Source organism: Falco biarmicus, chromosome 12, assembly GCF_023638135.1.
Source record: "Falco biarmicus isolate bFalBia1 chromosome 12, bFalBia1.pri, whole genome shotgun sequence".
Classification (NCBI taxonomy): Eukaryota; Metazoa; Chordata; class Aves; order Falconiformes; family Falconidae; genus Falco; species Falco biarmicus.
The window spans coordinates 3,483,924-3,501,605 of record NC_079299.1 but is presented as its reverse complement, the minus strand read 5'-3'; the positions used below and the strand labels follow the sequence as shown (position 1 = coordinate 3,501,605).

Here is a 17,682-nt window from a genome sequence, read left to right as displayed (position 1 = left end):
TCCAGCATGCCCTTGTTGGTGCCGATGGGCCAAATTTGAGCTGTGACCACTCACAGGAGATCCTCTGTGGGCTATACAACCCCCCTGTGAAGCTCTGGGGCAAGACTGCATCACAAACAAGCTGAGGGGCTTTGCTTTCTTATGTTGGTTGCAGCAAGAATCTAATCAATACTCTACCTGTGGCTCTCAAGTCAAAACAAAGCTACCTTCCTCCTTCACTACACAAGGCATTTCTTACCTACCAAGGAATATTCAGTAATATTGACTCCATCTTTCAGTGTCCATATTGATCCTGAAGTGTAATGTTTTTAAAAGCAGACCAAGACTTCCAAGGCTATTACCCTGTTTTCTTCATGCGAATATCTAGCCTTATGTTTTGTCTGATTGATTCCAGCTGATAGTTATGGCATATTGCAGGAGAAATGACAGGCTTTAGACCGTGAGGATGACCAAGCAGACCTCATGATAAATTAGAAATAGACTATAAGGTTGTTTTTTTTTTTTTTACTGTGGAAAGAATGCGTTACAACAGCAAACTCAGAGATGCAGTCCACACAACACGCAGTCCCTGTGCAAGCAGGACACCCAGAGAACTTTTAACCAGCTGAAGAATTGGTAAGTAGAAGATTTAAAGTGTGTTAAACTAAGGGAAAGAAGGCTACAACAGCATCACCAGCAAAATGCACTGACAGTAAATAAGTACCACTAAGTCACTAAATGCTGATCCTTGGCCAGAGACTCAAATCCAGCTCGGTGCTAAAAGGTGCCTGGATCCTTAAGGCTTTATTTTTTATCTGTTTTCAAAAGTAAGGGCTTTGTTTGATTTCTCAAAGTCTGAATAAAGGTATTTATTTTCAGAGAACTATCCCCCAGCCCTTAGAAAAACCTGTGCTTCCCAGGAAGCAGGGAAAGGATTTCCTCTGTTGGTCCTTAATTCAGGAACACAGTGAATCCCATTAACTCCAGGACAGCTGGATGAGGGCATTTAAGCAAACACTTGGATTTCTTTTCCAGCATAAAGATAGGGCTTTGATTTAAGACAATAGAGAACAATACACAGTGGGCTCCATCTGAGCAAAACCTGCATGAATATGAGCCAGGTAAACTTTCCTGGGCTCAATTCATGTATCAGAAAAAGGAATCTAGACCTCCCTGCTCTCACTGGAGGTGTGAAATCAAATGTCTCTTTTCTCAGAGGGAAACAGGGAAAGAAAAAAAACCAAAACCACCAACCAAATGAATCACAGAACAGAACTCTGCTTGAAAACAGTGAAAATAAATCAGCAGTGAATGGATTAGCTTCAGATCAGACTGCCCAGAGCAGCCTGATCTGGAACAGCAGAGCACTCGGGGCTTGTGTTTTTTAAATTAGTTTTAATAAATAGAATCAATAGCTCAAATTATTAAGAAGGACAAAAGCACAGATCAAATCGATCAAGGCTGTAGCTTATCGTTATAAGCCAAGGGGTGTCTTCTCGTGTCTGAACGAGATAAGGTGGCACAAGAATCCACTTGCAGCTTTTCAGTATCTCTCCCAGAACAGCTGTACATGGAGTTGGATACAGAGCCTGAAAATGCTCCTGGGTATCCAAACGCAAACACAGCCTCCCTTTCTTTTCCTGCCCCAGAAGGGAAAAAAATAAATTAATATTTAAATCAGGAAACGTATTCTTAGCCCTGAAGATGAATGTAGGAATTTACAGGGAGGACAGTACTATAAATGGACAAACAAGCACAAAGTATCCTGCATTATATATAGGATTTAATGCTCAAGTGAAGACATTCTTGGTCAAATCACTGGAAAAGTGTTTTTCCACATATTAGGTTAGGAAAGGGCATGGGACAGCATTCAGGAGTTCTCTCTACTCCAGAGAGTCATTCAAGGATTATCCGGTGGAGGGGAGTGAGGGGGATGTCATTAACTGCAGTCAGGTTTTTGGCAGTGGGAGGGGGCATTTGTACACAGGCACCTTATTTTCCTCTTTGTGGTTTGGGTTGGTTTTTTGGTTGGTTTTTTTTTTTTTCTTTTTTTTTTTATTCCCCCCCAAAGGGCACACAAAGGGCTTCACCTGGGCACACAGCTGCATTGGTGCTCACAGCAAGAGCTGGTCTCCAGATCCATCGTGACAACAGAAGGGTACAGCGCACAGCCGTGCCTGCTACCCCACATGCCACCTACATGCCTCCTTACTTGGGGTGATAGGGGGATGATCCTACCTCAGATGAGCTTGTTTTGATTAATAGCTGCCTCTTCCCGCAAAAACAAAACCCACAAAAAGCATATTGCAGCTCCAAATGTCTTTTCCAGTCTTAGTTGAGCCACAGATCACCAGCCCTGGGTCTGAATTAGAGGGCTTGTACTGTTCATCCCCAGGACATCACCATAAACTCCCCTTTCGTCCCAGGGGTTTTATCCCAAACACTCCAAGCACCAACTCTGGAGCACAAGTGCTGCAGAGGAAACTAAAACACTTAAAAAAAAAAAATAAAAATTCCCCTCCTCCAATAAAACTTTCTTGTCAAAATTAAGCCAAGTACAAACTACGAGCCCTGAATTTATTTCATCAAACACTGTACAACTGTAGAAGTTTTTGGCACCCCACATGGCACGCTAGAGGTGTGAGAACAATGCACGACACTGATGACCTCTGCTAACTCTGATCCATCCGCAGGTAGAAAAACTGGCATCAGTTACATGGGCTTTGTGCCCCCGTATAACACATAACAATCTTTTTCATTGTTGTGGCTGAGTTATAGATAAACAGCAAAAGGGGAATAATAATCTTATAATAATAGAATATATGACAGATATACTACTGAAAGTCGTTCACCTGCTCCAGTGATGAGCATGGTTCAAAGACTATCAGGAATAGCCTTCCATCTTGCTAATAAATATTCAGACACTTTTTAATCTTCAAGGACACACTATCGAACATCTGACAAAATTCAGCGTAGATCCATAAGTGGGTTTTAGTACATTTCAATCAGAAGTAGATTTCATAATCTTTTGTAGCAAACAGCGCCTTTGCCAGAAGATGTAGAACTTTCCTGGCCGAAGTACTCGGTGGTTAACTGCAAGTCGACCAAATAAACAAACTACCAATTATGATTCAAGTATAGCGTGAGTTATTTTCTATTCAGTGAGGAAGAATTGATTTTCCCAGCAGTGTCACTTTACACTATAATGATTATTGCACGTAAGACAACTTAAGAAAATGATGGAGAAACAAATTAGGTGGGCTGCAGATCATTGGCTTATCTTGACTGCTCACCTTGAAGAGAGACTTGGGGAAACATAATATACAGTACTGGATGTCAGCGTGCTTGAAACCTCCGCTCGCCTTCCACCTCCTTGATATTTCATATTAAAATTTCAAAATAGAAATAAACATTTCCAGCAGGGATAAAGCATGAAGCAGCACATCTTGCCAGGCTAAGGACATTTGCTTAATTAAAAACAATGATAACTTGCTGTGACAGAAGATAATTAGAGAGGTATAAATTGTATAAGAACTTGACTTTGTCTAATGCTCCCATTTTATACACACATCTATTCATGACTCATATGAGAAAAACATTGCCGTGGCTCCTTGGCTTCTGTTAGTTAACACTTCAGCACTGATGACCAAGTGCTAAAGCAATGCAGTGAAAGACGGGGGCCAATATTATGGCAAAATCTAATGGGAATCAATAGGAATTCTTCCACTGATTTTTCAACATGTGTTGGATAGACCTTTCATTGCATGCATAAGCCTGCACAATGGGAACAGAGGTTAAGCAATCAGTGACGCACTGATAATCTTTTTGCGTAGAGATGGAATCGTCCCGATCAAAGCTTGTAATAAAGTAGTGAACCGGCCTCACATTCTTCTCTAGCGACATCCACAATCAGCCAATGTACTGTACATTGAGTGCTGCACATCTTATCTAGCTGATAGAATTTGCTGCAAGAGGCTTGGTTAACCATGTTTGGTTTTGCTATAAGGCCAGCAAAAGTGACAGTCAGCGTCACCACCAAACCTGAAATGTCATTGCAAAGTTTCACACATACCCTTCCAGAATCATTCTTTTCCCTCAGATTCATTTCAAAGGTCTGCATCACTACTGTACATCACTCTAATTGCAGCTTCTTTGCAGCAGCTCCTATTTTTTTGCTCTGTTTTTACATGGCAAAAGGTCTCTTAAGTTTTAAGGGTGAGTTGGCCTTGCAAAAAATGAGAGAATACATGAATTTTGTAGTCGATTACTTTGTCGAGAAAATATGCCACTAATTTATACCGCTTGACCTGTTGGGTTTGATGTAGTGCTTGTTATTTCAGCCCTTTTGATTATTTCCTCTTGCTAGCCAACCACATTTTTTTTTTTCTTTAATGTAACATCCATATCTATTCCTGCAAATAGATTGTTCAAAGACTAGGCATGATAGCGGTCATTCTCGCTCACTTTCGCAGATTAAGGCATGCTTTTGGCAATGAGAAAATGAACATTTGCTCTGAGTTTTACAGTAGTAAAGGATGTTTACTTCCTAGGGCTTTGTTTATAAGTCTGCAGCGTTTAAAAGGATATTTTATGCTGCTTTTGGCAAAAGTTGCAGTTTGTATAAGTGTTACCGTTACTATTATTCACCACAATAGTATTTAGTACCCATATAATGACTTACAGAAGAGGAAATAGCATGCAATGAAAGTATAGAAGCCACAAACAACATATTGTCTGCCTTTGTGTATGCTTTTTCATTTTCCAACCTCCTTCACCCAAGGGTAATCCTATGAAACAGGCAGATGTTTCAGCTGATTATCCCTTTATCTGGCAGAAGTAGCCTCTGACACAGTGAGCATTGCTATTTCAGCATCGAGAGAGCAGGGAATGGTTACTGATTGGTTTGACACTGTTTTTTTTCCAGAAAGTATTTTCCATCATCACCTCTTCAATAAGATCAACAGAAGGGAAGAACATTCAGATGACCATACCAGCCAAGAATAACTTAGAAGCTTGCCGTTAGGTAGGCTAGCAAAGGAAGAATCATCACTGGGTTCTGTTAGAGCAGCTGCTGACATACAGATTCTGATGCCGGAAAGTGACTTTCCAACTGGGGGAACTCCTATACTTGATGGTGTAGGTGAAATTTAGACCTCTGTATAGTCTAGGGGCACCTTTTTCCTTCTTTGGAATGTTTTAAGGAAAGCAGTTGAGATCATATTGAAGATTAAGGCTTCTGGGACTTGTGGGCTTCTAGGATCGAGAGTCAACCCATGTCAGTTGAGTTCAGACTAACAAAACCCTGAGTGTTTCTACGCAACATAGGCTGAAGCCCAAAACTGTTCATAAAAGGAAGATACTAGCATAAAGTGCTTTATAGAAATGTATAAATTCCTTTGTGTGATGAACATCATAAAGATGTACTGTAGCTGGCAAGTCAGGCGCTGCTAATAAAAATAGCAGCCTGCCACCCCTCCAAAGCAGAGGTTAACAAGCTTTCTGAGGAATGCAGAAAATCTTCGAGGAGAAGCAAGCAGGAGCTTCTGAAGCACCCCCTGCCTCATTCGCTATTTTAGCTGATAACCACTGCTACGTGCACGCAGCCTGGAGGACGCTGAACAGATGAATCTACACCTAGAACCAAGGCCACCTCTTGGCAGCCTGACATGGAAGAGGAAAAAAAAAAAAATAATAATGAAGCCTTTCAAAGCCTTGAACAAAGAGCCAGTCTCTCTGTTTTCTAGTGCCACTGGAGAATTTCTTTCAGGCAACATTCACGCCTCCAATTGACAAAAAAAATTTGCAAAACCAGGGCTGTAGACCAGCACCAGCTATGAAAGTACAAGGCTGTCTGCACCAGACCAGGGCACCCTCAAGGGCAAGCACTCCTCCACGGGCGCCTTGTGGAGACTCACACCTCCATGTCCAGCCTGTACAGCGCTCCTGTGAAACCCTGGATGGACCTGCTCCAACTTCTAGGGTAAAGTGCTCAAAAACCAACACGATTCTGGGGGTGCGTGCCCCTGCAGTACACTCAGCTGCACTGGTATAACACGGTGACATGTACAGAAACGAGGGAAACAAAGTAATACTGTTTGCTACACAAATACCGTATATAAACAAATAATCCTGTAGATGCATCACTCGTATTTATGAAAGGCTTTAGTGAAGGAGACATATACAGATAGTATAAAATCATAAAAAGGTGAAAACTTTGCAAGCAGTGCTCCCTAGGCAGCCCTCCTGACCACAGCAGAGCACACAGCTGGCCATAATTGAAGTGCCCACCAGAATCTCCACCTCAGCTGTCTTTAAATTACTGACTGTAACACTCCTGTGAGATGCTGCTCTTCTAATGCAGTGAAACTGCCACAAGAAAAGGGCAAAAATGAAGAAAGTGGAAAAGGCGATGATGCAGAGGCACTATGTAAGTAAAAATATATTTGGGGGGAAAAATCCCTAAAACTGTATGCATCACTTGAACACTAAAAACTAATATAGCTATGGCTTTGTACTGCCTTATACAAAGGATTTGAGAAATAGTTATTAGAAAGGAATATGAATGTGCAAAAGGTAATATTATTTTTGTTTTTTTTGAACAAAGATATCTATCCCCATAGAAGTACAGTCTGGTGAATATGGCCCTGAAGGAAGGGGCTATAGCCCAGCTAAACCACGGGTTTGTTACGTTGTACTCCTGGGAAATGCCTTGTCCTTTACAACCTATAACTCTGCTGTTTCTATAACAGATAAAATTATGTTTATACACTTACTAGGAATATTGGGAAGTCTGTTGGTATTTATAGAAAACTTTGCAAGTCCTAAGAAAATCTCATCATTTCCATATGGCCCATTAAAACAATTAAGATCTCCCCTAATAATTTTAAATAAATTTAAACAGTTGGTTACCTATTTCATTTGTGCTTTCAACACCCGTTTTATTTTTCCCTAGAGTGGTTTCCCATCCACCGCAGCAGCACCGAGTCCTGAACCTGCAGATCCGTACAGATGGGCAGTTTCACACCTGTGATCTGTCCCACTGGAAAGCAGCGGAGCTGCTTGGGCAAGCAATTAGGATGTGTGAGAATGCCGGTGGAATCCAGCCCTAGATCTTCTTGTAGGGTTTTCCCTCACAGGGGCCACTAAAGCCGATTTCAAAGGACTGAAGAATGAGGTCTGGGCTTCATCTGCCATGGCAACAATATACTGCAGATAGGAAATTACAACCCCTGGGATTCGGATACAGTGAGTATTTCCCCAAACCAGTAATTCCACCTAGAGAGAGCTGTTCTGCCGGGGCATTTCTTGTTCTGTTGTCATTTTCTGACAGACTGCACTTCTTTTACAACTCTCCACTTGAAAAAAGAAAAATAAAAAAAAGGAAAGAAAAGCAAAAATTTCTATAGCAGCTCTGTCGGCCAAAGAAAACTTTGGGGACAAGGCAGGGTTTTTTTAGCATCATCCCACTGTCCTCCCATAGCAGGGGGGCTTATAGCTCCTCTTATACCTTGCTTATTCAGAGATTTCTGTATGTCTATAAATATTCCTGCTGAGAGACTGGACTTAAAGGAAAGACACTTCAGAATTAATTGCTTCCCAGTTGTTAACAAGAAGGAAAAAATGGATTTGGCTGGTCTGTGCTCCTTTCTTGCAGCTGCAGAGAGACTGGAGATGCCGGAGAAGGCAGCAGAGCCAATGCTTCCACTGCTGGATACTGATCTGCGTTCTCACCTCGGTGAGCATCCATGACTCTCACAGACACGAGTGTTTCCCATTGAATAGGATGCCCTTTCACAAAGGTTCTCTCCTCAAAAGTGCTTATTGGGCTGATAAAGGCAGCAGTCTAATATATTTTATATCACGTGATGGGGCATGTGAAAAAAGGAATCAAAGCTTATCCTGAAGTTAGCACTGAAATCCAAACCTCTCGAAGCCAGGGGTAGGCAAGAACGTTACACAAGGATCATTTCTAAGCACAAGGCATAGCACAGACTGTAAAACCCTTCAAAGGCTTTCAGCAGGTGTGTACAGAAAACCATTATAATCCTTAGGCTGCCAATGCAACAATCCTTTTCAGGGAAGAAAACCACCCCCAAGTAACTCCGTATCACTTCTTCCCATCCCATGTTCCTGGTTTTGGGAAAAAAGCACAGGTAGACAGTCCCTCCTTCTGTTGCTGCTCTCTCCCACCTGAGCCTTGGCTATATTACCAGTTACAGCTATATATATGTGCTACTGTTTTCCGCTCTCATGTTCTTTGCCCAGAGTCAAACTGGTGGAGGAAGAGGTTAAACACCCAGACAGCCTGTGCACGTGCACACACATGTGCACGCACCCTATACCCCAAAACCAGATCCCACCAAAGCAAAGAAGGGAAAGGGAGGGGAGGTTGCTTTATCAATATCCCACTGCATCCCACAGTTTTATGTTCAAGTCATAAATACAGGACGCCAGAAACTGTCCTCAGAAAACAAGCACCACTTTCTTTTCCAGTCTTCACAAAGTCAACCCAGCTCTTCATTGCACCCTACAATCTCAAATTAATAAATTATATAAATCAATCAATCAATCAATCTGCTGACCATCATTTGAAAGTATATTCCCTCCTTGCTTCACTCTCAAACAAAAGAATCAAACATTGAGAACCTGGAAGCTTTCCCCACTGCATGTTTATGAATGCAGTGTTTTTGGAAAACCACTGAAGACTCAGTTTTCTTACAAATAAATATTTACAAATGAATTCTGATTAACTGACTGTATCTGGACAAGAATTCATATCAAAAAGTACATCTTTGTATCTGCTATGGGGAAATTTTATGTCAGTAGGACCATTACCAGAGCAACGCCCCATAGCTGTTCACAAAAGAGGATTTCCAGGCAAATATGCTAAAATGCTGACTAGTAACCGCATTCCAGAGTAGATAAGAGAGCAGGCAGATGTAAAAGCTTCAGCCTGCAGCTTACCCAGTGGGTATATGTTTAAAATTGAGGCTGCCCTGTCTATAGCAAGTTCTGAATATGCTACAGTCAAGGATACAGCATTGTTTAGCTAGTCCAGGCAGAGACAGAGGCTCAGAAAGCTTATAGAAAACAGAGACAGGTTCATTTGAGCTGGGTTGAAGGCTATTTTCATTTCACTCAGAAACATATCTCCCTCTGCATATTATAGCAGTCTGTAAATTATCCTCTAGCTAACCAGGAGCAAATGCATCTCAGTGGCTTGATAAGGTACTGGGAGATAAGAAGCATCCATACCTTCCAGGCTGAGGTCCTGAAATACCTAAGCATATTAGGAGGAAAATATTAAGCAAAAGCAAACAAATCATAATCTTTCCTGATCCTAGACCCCGCAAAAATCAAGGAAGCTGCACCTGAGTAAAGACAGAAATTGGGCTCCTTATTACAGTGTACGCAAGACAATTAGAAAAAAATAATTTTCTATACTCTGATATGAAATCCAGGCTTGACTCTGACCTATAATTTGAAATAAGCTTCATTTAATGACTTAAATTTCATTGCTAGTAAGAGTGGTCCAATCAAACTACAGGCAGAGTGTGAAATAATTTACAGGTTTTGTCTGAAAAGGTCAAGATCTTAAACAAAGAAAAGTGCCTTTGCCTATTAAAGTGCTTGCCCCTTGCTGTGTAAAACTAATAGACTTCTATGAAAAATAATGCCTCTTTTGTGCCCAAAGTATCTTGTTTACCAACACTCACACATTAATTACCAATCAGTGGCTGCCAAAATGGACAACACGCAGCTGATAGAGGTCCTCATCACCAGACACTGAAAATGAACTTAGTTCTTTCCACTGAAGTTAATGAAGCTATGACAATTTAAATTAGCTGTGAACCTGCCCCAATTATCTTTTAGCTTGCCTGCACAAGGACACTCGGGAAAGTTAAGCAGAACTAACTAAAATGCCATCAGGTTAGAAGAGAGTGAGGCACGTTGACCTTTGCATGGATTTCTTTCGCTCCTCAGGTGTCTAACAGGTTTGTTTATTTGTCTCTGGTCGATAATTCGGTTTGGCTCTGCAGGCGCCCCTCCTGCACGCACACCGGCGGCAGCTCACGCGCCACCCCCTTTGGGATGCACAGTCGCTTGGCACCTCTCTGCTGCGTGACTGTTCTCTGTTCTGGTGGCACTGCCTGTCCACCCTCCCACCCTCGTTAAGCTCTCTACATACCCTGTATTCTCTGTGACACCCAGGCCTGACGAGACCCCCCTTGGCACCTCAAAGAAACCCCTGAGCTGCACAACGGACTTTCTCCTGCTGGCTTATCGGGTGATATCACGTGCATTTTGTGCGTGATACTCTTCCAGAGGAATTCAATGTGGAGATTTGAGAGACACCTTCCATTGGAGATCTCTTCGTGACACCTCAGAAACACTGATAGGAAGATCAAGCATTTGAGAAGCCTTTTATATATATATATATATATATTATTTTTTTTTTAAAGAGGCATAGCCTGGGTTTTGAGGCAGAAAAGCTTTATTCTTCAGCTCTGCAATGCAGATATGCCTTTGCTAAGGGCCAGATTCAGAAAATGATTAACTCAAATTCCCAAGCTATCATTCATAAACCTGAGTGAGATGCTCAGCATCTCCACAGACAAATGCAGATACAGGGATAACAGATGAGTTGTCCCAGCTTGGTGGTGGCTCTTACAGTAGAGCAGCTCGTACCCTGCTGGGTCAGGGCAGGAGAGGCACCCCCCACACCTTTCTGCATCCCCGTCTGTATAAATACCCTGATCTCCCTATGTAAGGGATTGGGTGGCAACTCAGCGGAGACAGAAACACACAAGCACTTTAATGTCTTTCAAATTCATAAAAGCACCCTTCAAAACTTTTCACTAGAGCTCTGACTATGCTCTGCTTTCCCAGCTAGTGATGGTCACCTTTGGCTAACAGTAAGATTCCCTGTGCCAAAGTGTCTTGGCTTCCCTGGTGGGATGAAGGATGAAGTTAATACATTCTAACATTAGAAAAGAGAAGGCAACAAAATCTAAAATACAGCATTTTAATTCTGTGCACTAAAAACTGATGAGTTGTGAGAAGCTGTAGTAAGGGGAGTAAAGGAAGCTAGGAAATCATCTGTAATGTTGAAGAGTTTAGCGTGGCATCCCATTCGGAGCAAAGGAAATTAACTGCTGCCTGACACCAGTGAATCTGTTTTGTGATTCACATTCTTGTTGGAGAAGTAAAAGATAGACCTCCGTCCTACTTTGCAATGCCCCCTAGGGTTATCAGCTTCTTCATTTTAACCACATATTAGTTTAAAACTACTTATTTCTGATCTTACAGGGGCTTCTGTCTCTTGCTGTGCCTCTGTGCTAAACCTGGGTATTTACCAGCTCGCATCTCATGAATAACATTACTGTCAAACTCACCTAGGTTATAATTACGTGAAACAAGATTTGAATGGGGAGCCACCAAAGATGAAGATACCATATTCAAGACAAGAATATGTAACACATACAAATGACTAGCTTAATCTTCCAAACACTTGAGAAAAACATTGATGATAAACTCATTCAATAGGCATGCTTTGATTCCTATTGCTGATATATATAAACTGAAGCAGAATACACTTAAAATGTCTAACACAGACTTCATTTCAGGACACAGAGCTGATCAGCCCCAGGAATGATTTTGCCTGGTATCAGACATGTGGGGACGGCATACGGGCCCTCTGGTTTTTGCCTGTGTGTGAGACAGAGGCTGCTGGAAGAGCCAGAACTTGTCCATCGGTGGAATCTCTCTGTAGCTGACCCCAGAAAAGGGCATCAGCTGGCAGAGACCTCAGCATAGACCTCCTAATGCTTCAGGCAAACGACATCAAGTCTTGGCTTTCACTCTGTTTCCCTGCAAAAAGCGTAGTGATTTAACAAGTCGCAGACTTGCCATTAAATTTTAGTGGATGTGCTTTCATTTCAAGGAGACCTCAGATACACATGCACACATCTATACATCTTCAGGCTCGATCACACATCTTGCACAGGTGCATCAGCTGCAGTCATTCTAAGTAAGGTGAAAGTCGTGTATGTGTTTACTGCCACAGCACCATGAGTAAGCCAGCAGAGTACAACACTGCAAAGCAACTCCTATTGTGTGCAGCATACCTCCTCTTATTGCAAAGCTCCTGAAGCCCTGGAAACTGGATGTTTCTACAGAGATATATGCTTGGTAGTTTATACCAGCTGAGGCTCTGTCCTGCAAAGTTTATTATCCTTTATTGCCACTTCCTTCCTTTTCTTTCTTCTCTCTTGTGCTCTGCCTATTTCTTTTTATCCTCCCAATGAAAATGTCAAATACAGAATCCAGGACAAGCATTGGACCACACCACCGATATATATATATATAGCCAGTGATCGTACTGCAGCCTCTATAGCTTTTTGCTTCAAAGTACCAGCTGATCATAAATTCAGGAAGAGAAGAAATTAGCACTAACTGCAGATTTTCTTCTACCCTAACAGAAGCAAAGCTGTTTTAAATAATAAAAAAACCCAAACAAACACAAAAACTTTAGATGGCAAGTAAGATGTTCTCAATATGCTCTGCTGCACAAATATTCCCATCCCCTTCTGCTAATACGTGGGTTTATTGATTAACTGTATGATTAACCAGCATAACACAGGGACGTGAAAGCTTCATGGGTCTTCATTTCATTAGCTTGCTTTATCCTCTCTACACACTGTCTGTCTTAGATTAAGCTCAGTCCACCAGTACAAACACCTGTGCATGAACTGTAATTGTTTGCAGGTTTCAATGTAATTTCAACTTTAAGTGTGAAAGCATAAAAAAAATTTCCTAATTGCAGCTGTCAGTAACAGCGTTGTAGCTACTGTTCACGTAATTTTCAGCTTGTTGCAGGGAAGCACATCTGACTCAGTACAGAACAAAGAACTTGCTATTTCAAGGCAGCCAGTGTTTTAGTGGTCAGACATCTACTCAGCCTTGACTTGATAGTCTAAAATAAATATCCTTGTACAAAAACACCTATGCAGAGAGCAAGTAAAAAACCCCACTGTTTTTCATTTGCAGATGCTTAGGAGGAAATGCTTTATATAACACACCTCTAAATGGCTCTGACAATGGCGACACTGGCTAGCGAAGCCAGAGAATGGTTTTTAAAATACAAAACACCACATGATTAAGCCTGGGCCTCATTTATTTTACCTGCAGTCTCCTCTTAGCGCTTTGACAGATGGGTGCCAAATGATGGACTGTCTCTGTTGTCAATTATTTGTCACCTCAGTTATTCCTTTCTAAAACTGGCTCCACTCTCCCGTTGAAGCCTCTGGAACACTAACGCATTAGACAACTCCTTTTAATTAGTTGAGTCACACCCCCAAGTTTGCAAGCTTTCTTTGAGGAGCTTCTATTCCCAAGAGATGTTTCTTATATTGCCTCCCTAGTGTAAAAACAGGCAGAAGGAACCGACTGGTCAACATCTACATGCTACTGTTGGCTGCTGCACTTCCATGGCGGCTAAGGAGGGCTAAACATCAAGGGAGCAAAGTTCAGGAGCAGGAGGAAATCAGGAAAGTAACTGAGTTGGAGGCAGTTTGCCTTTATAATGAATACAACATGACCAAATTTGATTTCCTGATACCTTTTTATCACCAGCATTAGTTTCAGGATGCAGGTAAAATGCTGGTATTAACACTTGTCTCACAACACTCTGCAGGACTGCAAGCAGAATTGGACCAAGCAGCCTTTTTGACCTCCCTTCTTAAATTGCCTTCTACTGTTGCTTTACTTTGTTGAATCAGATATATCGCCTATTGCCCAGGTGGTTGCAGCTAGCTGCTGGGGCAGGGCTCCCTATTTCCCTGGGATACTGCAAGAGCAATTTCAAGCACTGCTGAGATGAGAAAGCCAAAAGCAAGGAAGGGTGTTGTAACACAATGAGTAAGCTTTTCCCAGAATTTGGAGTTGTATTCTCAGCTGATATTCATATGTTTCTGCTTAAAGCAGTTTGCTAAATCTTAGGAAGGATCTCTTCCATTCTGAGAACAAGTTATTTTGGTTTGCGTTACTTTTTCAAATCAAGACACCTCTAATGCCTAAATGAAATCTTAGTACTAAGGATGGATTACAAAGCTTGACACTGGGTTTTAAAACTGCTTTAAATCTTCAAGGTGTAAACTGCCCTAGCTGACTACTGAGTTGCTCCCCACCTCTCTCTGCGAGGCTATTAATAGCACCTTGGCACAGATGAACCTCCATCTCCCACCTGAACTTTCAGCCTCTGGTTTCTCATGTATTACTTCCAGAGAGCTGTAAGTCAGGGCCACCTACATTTCTCACAGGCATTTTGGTAGCTATAAAAAAAATGCCCAAAATTCTTTTGTCCAACTCCTCTTCCAGGCAAAGATTTCAAAGCAAAACAGCTAATGACCACAGTCTCCCCTGCAAACGCTCGGAGCATGCCACCTGCACAGCGCTTGCAAATCTGCAAGTGGCGACAAACAGACCAAGCTGTAACCACCCTCTCCTGAGATTTTGGCCTGTAAGTGAAAAAGTAGAGGTGGTAGCAAGAACAGTAATGAAAATCCGTGGTTTCTTATCCCTGCTCTGCTCCCATGTGATAAACACAATCTGAAATCCCTCACCTGAGAGGCTGCCAGTCCTCCCCTTTGCAACACCCTTGCTGAAGCAGATGCTAATCCAACCAGGAGTAAAACCCTAGCTCTTGTACCATGCTGCAGAGCTCATGTTTGCTGCAGAGCGTAAGCTCTTACTTTTGAGAAAGCAAGCACAAAGAAACCCATCACAGCAGCAGTGGTCAACCCTCAAAAAAAAATATTAAAAAAATCAAAAATTTATTAAATAATCCATGGCAAAAAGCGAGATAATGGATGTTAAGGGCTATTTTTTACCTTTATCCTGAGTCTTCCTACCAAGTAACGGAGCTGGCTGCCACATGCCACTGTCCTGACTTAAGAAACAGCTGTAGTGGAACAGAAACACACAGCAACAGGGGAAGTGCTTGAGGCTTATCAGGCTCCTGTTATCTCTCCAAAGCTTTCACTGGCACATTATTCAACAGCTAAAAGGCACTAGGAAAAGACTCTAGGATAGCTTAGTAAAGCTATCAAGACTACATAAGAGAAGGTGAAGAGCTCTAAATGTACTAAAGAATGCCCCCTCCTTTACATCAAATGAAAATAGACTGCACCCCGCACTCCCAGGATGACCTCTTAAGTGAAAAAAGTACCTTGCAGGAGCTGTACCTGGCAAAAAGAAGTCTCTGCTTGTGTCCTGTGCAGGGTCCTTGGACACCATGGCCATCTACCCTCAAGTTGCTACACTGATTTAAAAACCCTTTCAACTCATTGAGGCTTTTTGAAGAAACACAAAGCAAGCTTTTTCTGTTACCGAGTCCATTTGCAACAGCACCTGGAGCAGTAAAGTCTGGTTTAGTCACCCGAATCACCCCACCGGGCACTCAGTGGAGAGATGCATAGGAAGGCACCTTTCCAGAGTTCACCTTTGACCCTGAAGGAAAAAATCTAAGGTTTATCTGCCACTTAATAGCTCTTCACCTAACGTAACATGGCTTAGTAACACCGACATTTGATACTTTCAGAGCAACCCTACATCCTTTCCATGGGCAAACTTTTAAGCCATGCTGAAATCAGTCCTAGGGCCATACTGATTGAATGGGACCAGAATTACCTCCTGAGGAACAAAAAGTTGGTGTAAGCAAGAAGACAGTCAAGTCAAGAGATTCTAACTCCAAGGTTTGTGCAACACTGCCAGGAGAAAGGATTCTTTCGCCGTTTTCGGTTGCAGTAACGTTGCAGGCTGCCTGTTTCAGAGAGTACGCACTTGTGCTGAGGAACCCACAAATTAGCATCCTCAACAAACCCTTGAAAAGTTAACAAGGATCAGCTGTGAACAAATCCCATTTGACTAACAGGTGCTTTTTGGCAATATAAAACTACTTCTTTGCAGAAATAATTGTAAAATGTTCTTGCTTAATCCCTAGAAGGCAGACCTTAACTGTGTAATCTAAAGAAACAATCAAAGCAAAATTAAACAAAATTAACAGTATATGCCTGGAGCACAGTTCACTCAGAATTTAGATGACCTAAATCACAGATGGATTATTTTTCCCTCTAGTTGTGAGAATGATTTAAACTTTTACTGACCTTCTGTGGTTAATTCAGACATTTTTCTCAAGTTTTCACTGCAGTCTACTTATTCAGTGAGCATAACAACTCCTCCTCCTGAACAAAACAAAACTTCTGCCCTAAGAAAACTGTGGGATAGTCACCATGGATATATTGTGGTGTGTAAAGTCAGGGTAAGGGTATATTTTTCTAACTAGTGACATTTTATTCTTTATCGTAACCTCCCTCCAAACTTGCCGCTGTATACTAATCAAAGGGTTTATACAGGACTACTCCTAGTTATGAACTAAAGCAGAAACATGTCAGACAGTCATGGGTGCAGGCAAGAGGTGATATAATTTGCTTTAAAAAAAAAAAAAAGTAAACAACCTCTTGCACAGTTACATAGTTACCATTGCATAAGCTCGTTTGCTTGCCCATGCTACTAACACAGAAAACAGCTGTCATACAGTATTGCTCACGTTACTTTATGGAAAACAAAGAGAAGTTTTAAGACAGATAAAACCCTTCCTCGAGTAATGCAATACGATTTCTTTACGTGGTTCACTCTCTCCAACAGCAGCCGTTCTGCTCCTCTGATAGAGGAGGCTCGCTCCCTGAATGTTTATCAGAGCCCTTTCCGTAATGCCTTTGTGATTTCCAAAAGAAAACATTAAGTTGCTTCTTGGCAAACAAGTGCAAAGCTTTGGAAAGTACAAACACAAACGCTCCTCATCAAGTTGTTTGGGGCAGACAAGTTGCGCTACGCGTTTCGGCAACGCTAAAGCAAGCTGTAAAGGAAGCTTAGACTTTATGCTTCAAATTACAGTCACAGCACCAAGGAAGCTTGTTTAAAATTTAGTCTGCGCTTTGCGTTATAACATACCATATCTTTTCTTAACAGAGATCTTAAAATGAGTGTGATCACAGTAACGGCGAGGAGCTCCAAGATGTAATTAAGCGAGCGTCGGAGGAGGGGTTGTGCTTTCCAAACAGCTGGAGTAAGTCTCCCGAGTGACTCCCTACGAACCCCGACCCTTGGCTTGCCAAGCAGCAGCTTGTTTTGAGAGCCAGCAGCAAGGCTGCCGATGACAACCGTTCCCTCTTCCTACTTACAGCTCGGTGGTGTTGGCAGGGATGTCCTGGGGAACCTGGACCACCTTGCTTTCCTGACAAACGAAGACCCTGCCCACGCAGCAGCAGGCGCGGTGCTGACATCCTGAGCAGCCCACCAGGAAAACCAGCAGACAGGCGAGGACCAGAGACATCTCTGCCTTCACATCTGTGCCTGTCTCCTTCACCTCAAAGGGAGGAGTGCAGAGATCTCCCAGCCCAACTCCCTGAATGGAAGATCCGCCCCAAAAGCTGGGATGAACCACGTGGCTCTTGGGGGATAACTTCTCAGGAAGTTTCGGGTCATAGCCCCATATCCTGTGTGGCCTTAGGGCAGGGATGGATTTGCCATGACAAAAGTGTTCTGTATTTAAAGTGGCTTTGAAGTCACGGCCCCCAGCTGGACTAACCAGGGTGCTTTTGGCCCACTGGGTACCTGCACTGGGAAAAGTTCCTTCCTTCT

The 17,682-nt window shown here is 42.3% G+C and overlaps 1 protein-coding gene across 1 annotated transcript in view; it reads right to left on the bottom strand.

Moving 5' to 3' along the window:
• The window catches only part of FSHR (follicle stimulating hormone receptor), an 84,235-nt gene extending 66,815 nt beyond the window's left edge, over positions 1 to 17,420 (bottom strand). The window contains exon 1 of the mRNA XM_056357678.1: positions 17,223 to 17,420. Within this exon, the coding sequence (XP_056213653.1) occupies positions 17,223 to 17,374 (152 nt within the window). The 5' untranslated portion in view covers positions 17,375 to 17,420. The remainder of the gene's footprint in view (positions 1 to 17,222) is intronic.
• Between the last annotated feature and the right edge of the window lie 262 nt (positions 17,421 to 17,682).